The sequence below is a fragment of the Hyperolius riggenbachi genome, chromosome 9 (assembly GCF_040937935.1).
Source record: "Hyperolius riggenbachi isolate aHypRig1 chromosome 9, aHypRig1.pri, whole genome shotgun sequence".
Lineage (NCBI taxonomy): Eukaryota > Metazoa > Chordata > Amphibia > Anura > Hyperoliidae > Hyperolius > Hyperolius riggenbachi.
Genome location: NC_090654.1, coordinates 39,590,405 through 39,605,592, shown reverse-complemented (window position 1 = coordinate 39,605,592; position 15,188 = coordinate 39,590,405). Strand labels below are relative to the sequence as shown.

The 15,188-nt window shown below is 43.8% G+C and overlaps 1 protein-coding gene across 1 annotated transcript in view; it reads left to right on the top strand.

The window, feature by feature from the left end:
• Positions 1 to 12,052, top strand: part of VCL (vinculin) — a 127,906-nt gene extending 115,854 nt beyond the window's left edge. The window contains exons 19-21 of the mRNA XM_068254812.1: positions 3,842 to 4,084; positions 11,711 to 11,914; positions 12,044 to 12,052. Coding sequence (XP_068110913.1) covers positions 3,842 to 4,084; positions 11,711 to 11,914; positions 12,044 to 12,052 — 456 coding nt within the window. The remainder of the gene's footprint in view (positions 1 to 3,841; positions 4,085 to 11,710; positions 11,915 to 12,043) is intronic.
• Positions 12,053 to 15,188: the final 3,136 nt, after the last annotated feature.

Sequence of the window (15,188 nt, the reverse complement as noted above, 5' to 3'; positions counted from 1 at the left end):
CATAGAAATCAGTGGGAACATTAGAGAAAACATTTACCATGCTCTCTGTTCCATCCTCACTGCTAAAAGTGTCTGTTATCTAGCTGAGATAAGAATCCCGGACTGAGCATTGATTCTGGCTTTGCTATAATGACTCAGCTATAATGATTCCTGAGCAAAGCCAGCAGGGGGCAGGCTTGGACTTGAAGACAGCAAAGAACACAGTCTCAGCTATAATTATTCTGTAGCAAAGCCAGACCGACTGCTTAGTCGGGATTCTTATCTTAGAGGTGATAACAGGCAAATTAAACAGAGAACAATGTAACAAAGAGCAGATTAGGTGTTTACTGTCATGTTCCCACTGATTTATAAGGTAAAATACATGAGGTTGCTTCATCTCTGGTTCTCTTTAAGCCAGTTTTCTATCCATGTACCCTGAATACTCGGTTGTTGTGGGAAGCAGTCCACACTAAGCTACAGAAAATAGCTCTTCTGGCCTGTAAGCCAGGGCAATGCAAAACTGTCTGTTCATGTTTTGTTGTGTTTGCCTTCAGATGGGCTCAGATAGGCACACACATAACTGTATGTGGTGTTTGTATGTATAGTCATGAGAGAACGTATATCCTCTTCTAATTCAAAGGTTTTACTATTACAACCTGCTAAGGAACAGATGATTTTTTTTTCATGTCCTGATAATCAAAAAAAATTACAAATTACACACACGTACACAGTCTGCCCAATGTATCAGTACATACATCTGTATATATTCTGTTATATGAAGAAAGGTAGATTTCATTACCAACTGGTAAGTATACTGGATTCTGTGAAAGAACAAGAACACCACAATGAGAGGAGCATAAAGCATGTTTAACTGCTTGGGGAAATTAACCAACTAATTCAGTTTTAATTCTGCAGAGTGTGTAACATGACAAATAGGTCAGGCTATGTGACATAAGCATTTTATACATATTTTGTTCTTTTACATCACCTGTGCTTTGCTACCTTTGGTCATGGCTGGTAGCCTTTCCAAATATATTTTTGTGTATTTCTGTAAACCTGCGTAAAAGTAATCTGTAATACCACAATATGTGACAAAATTCAGTCTATTATGAGTGCAGTACCTCACAATGCATGCATGTATATGTGATAGTCTTTGGATTTCTGTGCACATGGGGAGCCTCCGTTGCACATTTAGACCTTCGTGCTCTTGACACTGAGCCAAATCACGCTCTATACCAGTGTCTTTATTGGCCTGTTTAAAGGACAACTGAACTAAGCGATATGTAGGCTGCATATTTATTTCCTTTTAAGCGATACCAGTTGCCTGGCTATCCTGGTGATCCTCTGCCTCTAATACTTTTAGCCATAGACCCTGAACAAGCATGCAGCAGATCAAGTGTTTCTGACATTGTCAGACTTGGCTAGATGAGCTGCATGCTTGTTTCTGGTGTTATTTAGACACTACCACAGCCAAATAATCAGCAGGGCTGCCAGGCAAAAGAGAAAAGTAATATGGCAGCCTCCATATTCTTCTCACTTCATTTGCCCTTTAAAGGGTTTGACACTAGACATTGACAGCAAAGTTGCACCTTTCTTTGACAGGAAAGCTCTTTTTGTACACAGTATGTTTTGAAAAAAAAATGTATTCTCATACTTTTATGTGCATATACTGACACAAACTGTTGTGTCTGCCAGTAAAGAAGTGCTAAACAGGAGTGTCAGTCTACTGTAATCACTCCCAAGAGAGTCTTTATAGTGTCCTGTAGGTGTTACAGAATACAAAGCTGAAGTGAAAGCCCTCCTGTACAGGGACTTATCAGGTGCACACAAACTTATTTTAGGACAAATGCTAATACAATGCAGTATTGTCGTAGTTCTGAGTTATTGTATTATAAGTTCACTTCATTATTAGTGATACTGCAGTGTACTACAGTTGTTCATCTGCTCAGGAATTTCCTTTTACTTGCACTAAATTTGCAGAAACTGTTTAACTGCCATAGGATTCATTATTCTGTAGCTTTTATTGGTATATGACAGCTGTCCTGTTATGTGGCCAATGCCAAGCCATTTATTACCTCAGCCAGGTGTTAGGAGGGAAGTGCTGCATGCTCACGTATATCCTGAATAACACTGAAGTATTCAGTCCTAGTGGAACACTCTCACACATATAAGTATTTTATTTACCACTGTGTGTTTAATTGTGACGGTTACAGTGCGCTTTGGCATGTGTTGTACTTGAGAAGTCTGTAGGTGAGTTGTTGAAGTACTTCGTATTAAAACAGATGCATAATATAAAATGTAATCTATTTAAACATTTTCAGTGAAGGAGCAGCTTTAGTAATATATACTGTAGAAGTGTGACGTTTGCCAATGGAATTGGTTCTCTTTTCTACGATCATAGGATCTTGTATACTCAATTAAACTTTAATCTGGAACTGTGCAGTTTTGGAATGACTGCTTTCCTCACATAAGCCTTATTAACTAGGAGCAGCAGCACTTCAGAACTCTTATATATGTACTGTAATATGTCAGTAAATATGGGCTAATAATGAAAGCTGATAATTGGGTAGGTGCTAGATTCAACACATTTATATTTTTTTCAAAGTAAAGTTGGCCAATTTGCATTCAAGAAAGATATAGAAAAGATTGGGTCCTACATTGTTACAATAATGATCTTTTGGAATGTAATTACAATTACCCAAACTCTTTTCCAAATTTAAAGCTGAAGTCTTGGCCAAGATAAAGTGATCCTTGTGTACATTCCAGCCCACTGCTGTTTAGAATAGAATTAAAAACAAAACCCAAAACTAAGAGAGAAAAAAAAATGCTACTGGAGTTTGTGTAAACTCCACTCAGGCAGCAGTGAATGGGGTTCGGAAGCATTTCAGGCTCAGCTTACTGTAGCCCAGAGTTCAGCTTTAAGTTTCCAGAACAAATTCAAAGCCAAGTCCACCTAGAATTTATATTTCAGTGAAATCAGGAACTTTGGTTTAACTTTTCATGTGCTTCTTCCTGCAGAGACATCTGGCTGTTTTGTTTTTCTCCATAGTGCCCCAGCCACTTATTACTCCTTATTGGGCTGTGACTCTGTAAATGTGGAGAAAGTTGTTGAACAGCTATATGATGGATTCTTACGGGAGTGGAGACAAACTGTTCAGGTCCAGTTAAGCCACAGCTACTTCCTAAACTCTTGCACAGGACAGAAGGAATATATAGAGATATGTGCCCTGTATATATTTAGATACTTTAGCCAGTCTAATTCTCCCTCATCTGGGACTAATCGCAACTGTAATTTGATCTCTCCCATGTCACCTGACTGCCATGGCAGAGCAGTTAATTTGTAAAGAAAAGATGTTAACCCTATGTCTGCTTCCATGAAAGCAGGAAGTAGACATACTGCAGATTTATTGCAGGATAGGCTGTAACAAAGAAATGTTTTTCTTTAAAGGTGGTTATGCTGTAACTTAACTTTTAGAGCGGAGAAGTAGTTCTGAGTTCAGGTCCGCTTTAAATTCCCAAGGTGCCTGTTCACTAGTTTCTTTACTGCTGTTTCTTTACTGCAGTATATGTTCTGGGTGGACTTGATGTTTAATTACTAATACTGCTTTTATTTATTGGTCTCTGCTATCCTTCGGAACTGTGTACATTTGAACTTTGATTTAATATTTTTGTTTCTTATTTGTTTAGCATACAAATTGTACCCTCGTGGTTATGGCAGAGAGCAGCTTTACATTTTTCTACAAACATTTAAAAGTAGCTATATGGTTTGGCTTCAGGAGTAGTCAACCCGTTGCCCTCCTTACCCACTTCTGCTTCTGATACTAACCTTTCCCCCTTTCTTTACCCCTCCCTGCCCTCCCAGTCACCCGGAAGCCCTGCTCCTGCTACTCCGCAGGGTGTAGAAGCCGTTGTGTCTGAGGTAGAGCAGGAGCAGCATGAGGAAGAGGAGGAGGAGGAGGCGTCAGTGGAATTTGGCCTCTCCTCTGACATTGAAGATGATTATGAGCCAGAGCTGCTCTTAGTGCCTGAGGGGCAGCCTGTAAACCAGCCAATGCTGGCCGCAGCTCAAGCTTTACATCGGGAAGCTACCAAATGGTCCAGTAAGGTATTCAACAGTTACAGAATATGCATTTTCCACCGTGCCATGTGCATCCCACCCCTCTCCCTCCATTCATGACACGGTTTGCGCCTCCCGTCTGCGCCAAGCTGAGAGTTTTGCTGAGTGCTTTGTTTGTGCTGGCTTGTGTCTGTAAGCCCATGAATGGCTTCTTCAGTGGATTTTGCCTTGTGTACGTTTTGTGTATCCAGATATTTGTTGGATCAGTCACTCATGAAACTCAAGACAAGCTGGAGATAGGGGGTTGTTACTTCAAGACTTCTACACATTTTCTTTGTTTTGTTTTTTTTCTTGTCCTAGTGGAACAGAGCAATCTGGTACTGGATGCAATTAAACTCATAAACCGCATACTGAATACCTTTAGAAAATATTAGGCTAGAATTTTATAGCATACAGAATTGACGTAATGTATGCCTAAATTTGTTTTCCCTTATGTGCTTTTAACCAGTATCCTATCTCCATCCCATTGGGTTTATACTAATACTCAAAGGGAAACTTGAGTTTGTAAATCCTCATAATCTGCTTTTACTGTGTTTTTAACAACTTTATTAAGCAAGATGTACCTAATTATTGCATGACTGCCTACAGCATTTACCATATACACTCAAATACAAACTGAGACTTTTTTTTTTCTTCAAGATGTCCAATCCTATTTTGGATTTTAGTCAGTTTGTAGGGTGCACAGCAGTTAATGCAGATCCTTATGCCGGTGTCCTGCCACCTTTTGTCCTCCCATTATTCAGTTTTCATACGTAGAGTTATGGAGGACATTGATGTGTAGCCATCCCTTCTCTTTCCTGATGTTGGGTTTCCTTGCTCAACCACTACCCACCTGCATACCCTCTGGGTCCCTCTGCTGCCACAGCTGTTCTGCATTCTGGAATCCATTCTTTGCCATCCTTATTTAGCCTCATTGTGGATATTATTTGCACAATAACGGCGGAGGAATCGGAGCATAACCCGGAGTGAAGTTATATATTGGTTGCAGCATAAGACATGAAAGATGTGGATGGGCAGTGGCTGAATGAGGAGGAAATTTGAGAGGTAGCTGTACAAATACCCCCTCCTGCATGGTCCATGTGCGCCCTCTGCATTACAGGGGAAATGTGGTGACCGGACTAGCTTGTCAGTCACATTGACAATGGGAGGTCATTGTCCACTGTGCACTCTACAAAATTGATTTGCACATAAACAGAATTAATAGAAAATGGTCAAGATTCAGAATATGTATGTACACAAGAGATGAGGTACATGGAGCTCATCAAGCTTATTACATTTCTAGATCTTACCTTTTCTTTTGCTATACTTGCCTCCAAATGACAGAGCAGATAATACCAGTATAGGGCCTCATCTAATTCATTTTTCTTTGCCACCCTCCTCACCATATCTTGCTAATGGGCAGTTCAGTTTTCATACAGCAGGAAGAGGCTGTCCCACTGTATTATGGAGATAAGCTTCCTCCCGACCTATGTGTGCAACAATTTCTGTATGCTGAGAGTGATTACATACCAGAGGGAGATGGAATTAGAGGCTGTATTTCACACACAGAATTGCAGTTACTTGGAACATCGTAACAGTGGCAGTGATGTTGACTTTTGTCACATAAAAGAAAAGCAGCTCATTGCGTATGCACTGTGGTAGTGTATGGCTGGATCCATGATGGGTGGAATTCTTAGCACCCAGTATTCTTTTTGAGAAGTGTGATCATCTCTAGCAGCACTCTAGAAGTGTGCAGGAATAAGATGTCAGTACTAGATAAGGTAGGTATTGCCATAGTCATGAAGTGTATTCAGTGTCTGACTGGGAAGTGGAAAAACTGAGGAAATCCACGTGCTGGTCAAGCAGCAGTAACCCTGTGTTATCACTCCCAATACAAACCTGCAGCAAGTCTGCACTGTGAGCAGCAACACCTGATTACTGCTGCTTGGCCAGCAAGTGGATTTCTTCAGCTTTTCCAGCTCTCAGTCCGACACTGAGTGTATTCAGTAGAGTATAAATGGTTACGAAGAAAAGGTGGATAGACCCTTTAAAATCAGCTTGCTAGTGTAGGATTTTTTTTTTTTTTTTTTTTTTTTTTTAACCCTGGTTTGTGGTATTTTCTCCCCTATATACCTGTGAAGACTTGCACTGGTTTTGCCCATTTCATAATACACTGCATTGTACATCATAACTGTTGTACAGCCTTAATCAAACGTATACAGTGATGTGAAAAAGTATTTGCCCCCTTCCTGATTTCTTATTCTTTTGCATGTTTGTCACACTTAAATGTTTCTGCTCATCAAAAACCGTTAACTATTAGTCAAAAATAACATATTTGAACACAAAATGCAGTTTTAAATTATGGTTTTTATTATTTAGTGAGAAAAAAAACTCCAAATCTACATGGCCCTGTGTGAAAAAGTGATTGCCCCCCTTGTTAAAAAAGAACTTAACTGTGGTTTATCACACCTGAGTTCAATTTCTGTAGTCACCCCCAGGCCTGATTACTGCCACACCTGTTTCAATCAAGAAATCACTTAAATAGGAGCTATCTGACACATTGAAGTAGACCAAAAGCACCTCAAAAGCTAGACATCATGCCATGATCCAAAGAAATTCAGGAACAAATGAGAACAAAAGTAATTGAGATCTATCAGTCTGGTAAAGGTTATAAAGCCATTTCTAAAGCTTTGGGACTCCAGCGAACCACAGTGTAAGACATTATCCACAAATGGCAAAAACATGGAACAGTGATGAACCTTCCCAGGAGTGGCCGGCCGACCAATATTACCCCAAGAGCGCAGAGAAAACTCATCCGAAAGGCCACAAAAGAGCCCAGGACAACATCTAAAGAACTGCAGGCCTCACTTGCCTCAATTAAGGTCATTGTTGACGACTCCACCATAAGAAAGAGACTGGGCAAAAACGGCCTCGAACCACTTTTAAGCAAAAAGAACATTAAGGCTTGTCTCAATTTTGCTAAAAAACATCTCAATGCTTGCCAAGACTTTTGGAAAAATACCTTGTGGACCGACGAGACAAAAGTTGAACTTTTTGGAAGGTGCGTGTCCCGTTACATCTGGCGTAGAAGTAACACAGCATTTCAGCAAAAGAACATCATACCAACAGTAAAATATGGTCTGGGTTTGTTTTGCTGCTTCAGGACCTGGAAGGCTTGCTGTGATAGATGGAACCATGAATTCTACTGTCTACCAAAAAATCCTGAAGGAGAATGTCCGGCCATCTGTTAGTCAACTCAAGCTGAAGCGATCTTGGGTGTTGCAGCAGGACAATGACCCAAAACACACCAGCAAATCCACCTCTGAATGGCTGAAGAAAAACAAAATGAAGACTTTGGAGTGGCCTAGTCAAAGTCCTGACCTGAATCCTATTGAGATGTTGTGGCATGACCTTAAAAAGGCGGTTCATGCTAGAAAACCCTCAAAGCTGAATTACAACAGTTCTGCAAAGATGAGTGGGCCAAAATTTCTCCAGAGCGCTGTAAAAGACTCGTTGCAAGTTATTGCAAAGGCTTGATTGCAGTTATTGCTGCTAAGGGTGGTCCAATCAGTTATTAGGTTCAGGGGGCAATTTATTTTTCACACAGGGCCATGTAGATTTTGAGTTTATTTTTCTCACTAAATAATAAAAACCATCATTTAAAACTGCATTTTGTGTTCAATTATGTTATCTTTGACTAAAAGTTAATGGTTTTTGATGAGCAGAAACATTTAAGTGTGACAAACATGCAAAAGAATAAGAAATCAGGAAGGTGGCAAATAGTTTTTCACATCACTGTAGATGCAGTAAAATCTACTGCAGGTATAACTATTCAGAGAGTTTATAGGCAATACATAGTATTGTACAGCTTATTTATAAATAGCTGCACTTCACATAAAAACATTGAGAAAGTCGGATTCAAAGTAGTGTAAAAACTTGTGGTAAACTTTATTAAAGCAGACCTTAACTGATAAAGCCAAATAATATTGGGCTGCTTTCCTCTTGACAGTCCTACTTAAAGGATACTTGAAGTGACATGGTGTGAATAATAATTTCATGTACAGTCCCAATCATACTTTACCCTCCTTAGTGGTAAGATTATTTCCAGATGTTAGTTTCTAAAAGCAGTATGATGTTTAGGTAGTGAGAGTGACCCTAGTACAGGTAGCCATTGCCCTCCCCCATGGGTAGCCAGAAAGTGCCCAGGTAGCCAGGGAGGTTCCCAAAGTATAGGTGCTCCCCTATTATAGGAAGCCCCCCCCCCAGTTTAGGTAGCCAGAAAGTGCTCCCACTCTATATGTGGAGATGTCTCTGTCATGTGACAAATGGCAATCTCAGCATAGGGATGGGGAGCCTCGGAGGACATGGAAAAGACCAGGCTGTGGCTACTGGATCGTGGGGAGGTGATTGTGACTAACCTCTATGGGGAATCATTGGCAGAAAACATGCCAGTTGCTATAGATTTGTGTCAAGTCTTAACATGATATGAAATCTGGAGAATGAAAGCCTTTAGAATAAGCCGCATAGAGGTCAGTTCCTGTCCATCTATTGAAAATAATGAACTCGACCATGGGCTCAATTCACTAAGCAGTTTAGACTAGTCTGATGATGGTTTGGCGTTTTAGAGCTGTTTTGAGACCTGGTCTAAAACATTTGTTAATTAGGTCTGTAAAGCAGGGGAAATGATCAAAAGATGAAAGTCACAAAGGCAAACCAGGAGTAACCACGCCCACTTTTTGGCCCAGTGCACACCAAAAACCTCTAGCAGATCCGCAAAACTCTAGAGGTTTTTGAAGCAGATTTCAGAGCGATTCTAGCAGTGTTCTCCCCAGAATTTTTTTCCAGCCGGGTGGTTTGAAAAAGAAGCCGGGTGACATGAAACAGTAGTCGGGTGGGGCGAGATGAGAGAATGCAGCTCCGGCGCTTTTCTGCATAACTTGGCTTACAGCAGAGGAGGAGCTGAGCCGATGAGAGCCGGGTGCTCATCAAAACTAGCCAGGTGGACCATCCGGGTAAAAGAGGCTGGGGAGAAAACTGGATTCTAGGCAACATGCCTAGCGGTTTTTGGAGCGTTTTTGTGTAGCAGATGTCATATTTTGTTACAGTAAAGCTGTTACTGAACAGCTTCTGTAACAAAAACGCCTGGAAAACCACTCTGATCTAGCGTTTTTCAGAGTGGTTTTCCACTTTCCTATACTTTAACATTTGAGGCAGAAATGCCTCAGAAATCTAAAAAATGCTGCAGCCCCCGAGTTTGCGTTCGTAGAAAAAACGAACCGCTCTGGTGTGCACCATCCCATTTACTTTCATTAGCCAAGTGGTTTCCCCCCTGCAAGCGTTTTAAAAAACGCTCCAGAACCGCTCTGGTGTGCACCAGCCCTTTCTGACAGAGATTAGACCAGCTGATTTCTGTCGGTAAAGTAATTATGTGAGGTATTTTAGACAGGAGGATGTAACCTTTTGAATTATGCAGGAGTTTAATTGTAGAGGAGAGTTCATCAGAGGAGAAGGTTATCAGTCATAGCTACTAGTTTGTGAATTGCATCTTTTGAGCAATTCCCCTGCTTTACTGACCTAATTACCGAATGTTTTAGACCAGGTCTAAAAACAGGTCTAAAACATTTGGTAATTAGTGAATTCCCTCTTGATGCAATGGATTTACACCAAACCATCAGTAGACTAAAAAACATCAGTAGACAAGTCTTAACTGCTTAGTGAATTTGAGGCCAATGTCTAAGTCAGGTAAAACTCCTTTTGGCTTCAGTTTACTTTTCATGAAAACTGAACTAAAGCTAATTTGCATAGATGCACTATTTTTTTAACACTTGCTCTACTGGAAGGGAAAAGAAAGGACTTTTATACATTTTCTTAGTAGAGCCAGTATAATATGTACCAATGTTATCTCCTTATTTAACATGTCACTTCAGGTGTGCTTTAAAATAACATATTATACAAATGAAGAGTTCACACACATATATAATATGTATATCTCTAAAATATTCTTGTAATTTTAACTGTATATGTAGCCTCTTATGTACAATCAAACTGCCTAATGTATTAAATATACTTCTTTTTATGTATATTTTCAAACAGGGGAGACTTGGGGGATATTTTGTCTGACGTGCAACATAGTGACGAACAGTGCATACAAACATGATAGAAAGGAGCTTAAAACTATGGAAGTGAGGATCATGTCAGGACATTTTTTCAAACTGATAACACATACTATACGTCATTTGCGCTCAGTATAAGCACAGTTACAAGTTATGCTGAGGTGATGTGCAAGTATGCTAGAACTGGGCTATAATTAATGCAGATATATTGATCAGAGCCCTATTTTAAGACATTTTCCATACACGTGGGCCTATTTCACTCGGGCAACTGGCTGTCCGCTGCTCTCCTGCACCAGCTTGGTAACAGTGCCACACAGGCGGCCCCCATGGAGTCAGATCTGGCCACAGCCATTCTAACTGGCCATGTCTCGTTCCTCTGCCTATCCTGTAACACCATGCTACAATTCATCTACATTTAAATTGCACCTGAATTGCACTGGCGGGCAGAAGACAGGAGACTAAACTGCTCGCTAAGCGTGCAGTTCAGCCTCCCGTGTAAAAGTGGCCTTATGTTTATATACACTATCCTCACAGAAAGCCTGTTTGTGAAGTAACCTACCTACCCAAATTGAGGTTATTTTAGGTTTGAGTAGTGTTTCCACTTAATGGGAAGAAAATGCCCTAAATCGGAAAGACTAGCTAGGATACATATGTATTAGTCCACTCAATATTCTTTACATAAGATCATTGATCTCTTTTATAGCATTGTCTTTATTGGAAGCCTGTAAACCATTTTCCCCTCTAACATTTCTCTTTTTAGGTGTGTACTAACTGTTGTCACTGGTGCATGACTGTACTGCTGTTCAACACTAACTCACAGTGCAGCCTGGCAGGAGGACACCTGTGTGGGACTGCTCTGCCGGTTCTGCCCTGCACTCCAGTCTGTTTCATCTTACAGATTTGTTAATGCAACCTGTTTGGTTTACAGCATCCCTCATCCTGCACACTTCACTTGATGTGCGTCTTCGTTTTTGCATACCACTAACTAAACCATGTTAAGCTTGGAAAATGTAACTGTTATGCATTATTCCAGTATCTGCAGTATGTATTGCTAGTCTCATCTTCTCGTTTCAGCTTCTCTCAATGGTATATATGTGGAATTAAATATTTTGATTATACTAAAATGTGTAATGATGGTCCAGATGTGTCACTGCTTTGTAAACAATTGACTGGCCATTAAAGACACACTTAATATGTTATCAAGCAGACTAGAAGTAGCTTAACATTTTTTAAAACCTAACTTATTTTTCAAAGAAAAATCTGCACATTTCTTATTAGCAGCATATATTTAAACATTGGGAGAAGCAAATGAAACTAGAGCACTTAAAACTTCCTGAGTAAGTGTTCCATTTTATATTGGTTTGCAAGCAGTATACAGGTTTAGCTTATGTTGCCTCAAAAGAATGCAATGCTCTTGAATTTACTTTGCAAATTGCTGCCCACCAAAGTAGATGAAGGTAGAAGAATTTGTAGTTGTTCCATACACTTTTTCTTTTCTAAGTTCACTGTTTGCTTATTGTAGGGTAATGACATCATTGCAGCTGCCAAGCGCATGGCTCTGTTAATGGCAGAGATGTCTCGACTTGTCAGAGGAGGTAGCGGTAACAAGAGAGCTCTCATTCAGTGTGCCAAGGACATTGCTAAGGCTTCAGATGAAGTGACCAAGCTAGCCAAAGAGGTGGCTAAGCAGTGCACTGATAAGCGGATCCGAACTAACTTGCTGCAGGTAAACATTTGATTAAATTTTTTTTATGAAATAATTTTGACATTATTTTACGGTGACTAAATGGATTGCAAATGGAATTTCATGTGGTGATAGTTACGTTCATACATTTTTCTGTTTGTTCTTCTATAGTGGTTGTAATGGTTAAAGGAATTACGAGACCAAAATCTGCCACCAAAACGTAAAAAAAGTTAACTACCTGCATGACTTTCTAAGGCACGGAGGACGCCATCCGCGCCCTCCGTGCTGTTCCGCCTGGTCCCCTCTGCTCAATAGCCCCCTGAAAGGCTGCGACTCCACAATCCGGGTCGGTATCTGCAGCCTGCATAAAGATGGCCGCCGGAGCTGGCCACGGCTGCGCAGTCCGCATAGCCGCTACTGCGGCTGCGCAGCTCTAGGGCCAACCCCCGATCCACGTAACAGGCAGCGTGGATCGGAGGGTTGGCCCTAGAGCTGCGCAGTAGCGGCTATGCGGACTGCGCAGCCGTGGCCAGCTCCGGCGGCCATCTTTATGCAGGTTGCAGATACCGACCCGGACCGTGGGGTCGCAGCCTTTCGGGGGCTATTGAGCAGAGGGGACCAGGCGGAACAGCACGGAGGGCGCGGACGGCGTCCTCCGTGCCTTAGAAAGTCATGCAGGTAGTTAACTTTTTTACGTTTTGGTGGCAGAGGCCTTAAAGGAATTACGAGGCCAAAATCTGACACAGAAGACTAGGGTTCAAAACTCCTCTCTTCCTGTTCAGTAAGCCTACACCTATTCAGTAAGGAGTCCTTGGGCTAGACTCCCTAACACTGCTATTGCCTACTGAGCACACGCTAATGGCTGCAGCTTAGGCGCACTGAGTTCCCCAGGAGAAAAGTGCAAAATGAATGTTTGTTTTGTTTTATCTTATATCATGTATATGTTACGGTCAAAACCAGAAATCGGCCAATTCTAGAATTGGCCGGCCGTTTTTAGAACTGGCCGATTTGACGTCGGCCAAAGTCCAAAATGCTGGGAATTTCTGACATTGGCCGGCCAGTTCTAGAAACGGCCAAAGTCAGTCAGCCAAAGTCCAAAACGCACAAATCCCAGAACATCGCGGGGGTCTGGTCACCATGAATGGCACTCGGAACTTCCTCTCTGCTCTGAAAGATGCACAACAGCTTAATAACCTTCACAGGAAAAAAAACGGAAGCAGACAAATTTGTTATCATTCTGCGCTTTAAAATTAGCTGCTCTGCCGTGGCAGTCGAGTGACACAGGGGAGAGATCAAATTACAGTGGTGATTAGTCATGGCTGGGTGCGCTTCTCTGGGCGCTTTGCATGGCTGGGGGCTTTTCTGGGTGCTTTGCATGGCTGGGGGTGCTTTGCATGGCTGGGGGGGGGGGCTCGCTGGGCGCTTTGCAGCGTGGGGGGGGGGAAGTAGGGGGGCTGCGCACTTTGCATGGCTGGGGTGCTTCACTAGGTGCTTTGCATGGCTGGGGGGGGGGGGCTTCGCTGGGCGCATTGCATGGCTGGGGGGGGGGGGGGGCTGCGCACTTTGCATGGCTGGGGTGCTTCACTGGGATTTTTGCAATGCTGGGGGTGCTTGCATGGCTGGGGGGGGGGGGGGAGGGCTGCGCACTTTGCATGGCTGGGGGGGCTTCACTGAGCACTTTGCATGGCTGGGGGGGGGGGGCTCGCTGGGCGCTTTGCAGCGTGGGGGGGGGGGAAGTAGGGGGGCTGCGCACTTTGCATGGCTGGGGTGCTTCACTAGGTGCTTTGCATGGCTGGGGGGGGGGGGGGCTTCGCTGGGTGCATTGCATGGCATGGCTGGGGGGGGGGGAGGGCTGCGCACCTTGCATGGCTGGGGTGCTTCACTGGGAACTTTGCATTGCTGGGGGTGCTTGCATGGCTGGGGGGGGGGAGGGCTGCGCACTTTGCATGGCTGGGGGGGCTTCACTGGGCACTTTGCATGGCTGGGGGTGCTTTGCATGGCTGGGGGGGGGCTCGCTGGGCGCTTTGCAGCGTGGGGGGGGGGGGGGGAGTAGGGGGGCTGCGCACTTTGCATGGCTGGGGTGCTTCACTAGGTGCTTTGCATGGCTGGGGGGGGGGGGCTTCGCTGGGTGCATTGCATGGCTGGGGGGGGGGAGGGCTGCGCACTTTGCATGACTGGGGTGCTTCACTAGGTGCTTTGCATGGCTGGGGGGGTGGCTTCGCTGGGTGCTTTGCATGACTGGGGGGGGGGGGCTGCGCACTTTGCATGGCTGGGGTGCTTCACTAGGTGATTTTCATGGCTGGGGGGCTTCACTGGGAACTTTGCATTGCTGGGGGTGCTTGCATGGCTGGGGGTGGGAGGGCTGCGCACTTTGCATCGCTGGGGGGGGGCTTCACTGGGCACTTGCATTGCTGGGGGGTGCTTTGCATGGCTGGGGGGGGGGCGCTTTTTTGTGTGCTTTGATTGGCTGGGGGGGGGCGCCTTTAGTGTGCGCTTTGCATGGCCGGGAGAGTTGCCTGCACTACTCACAGATCTCCGATCAGGGCGACCGAAGAGGCGGGGAGAAGCGGAGAGAGGCAGAGCAGCGCGCAAGCTACCCGCCCGGACCTGTGTACACTTCACATGCGGAAGTGCCAAATGACAGGCGCTTCCGCACTGAAGTGTTCACGTCCTGCGGGTGACTTGTGCGCTTTGCCTCTCTCCGCCTCTCCGGTCCGGTCGCCCTGAGGTTTGATTAGTGCAGGCAACGGGGGGGGAGAACCGAGGGAGCAGGACTTCGGGACTTGGCCGGCCACATACAGCCACAACGAGTTCTGGCCGGCCAAAGTCCGAAATAAGGGTACATTTTGCACATTGGCCGCATCAGCCGGCCACTTCTCGTTTTGACCGGCCAGAACCCGAAGTGGCCAGACTTCGGGTTCTGGCCGTAACATATATACAGAATGGTTAAAATATATTTTGAATACCTGAGACTTTAACCACTTTGTCCTCCTTGACGTATAAAAACGTCAAGGAGGACAGGCGTGCGCTCCCGCGGCCGATCGCGCGCGTGCACGCGCACTCCCGGCCGCGGATTCGGTATCCCAGGAATCACTGTATCGGGCTATGGTGCCCAATCACTGATTCCTCTCCCCCGCTGAAAAAGCGACAGCTTCTCTCAGAAGCTACGCTTTTTCTGAGACTATGTCCCTCTAAGCATACATTGTACGCTTAGGTTGACGTCCTGTAAACAAACTCGAGGTTGCCATCTTGTGGCCAAAGAGTAAAACTACATCTAAAAGTAAAAAAAAAATTTGTTTTAAAATTGTGTTTTAAA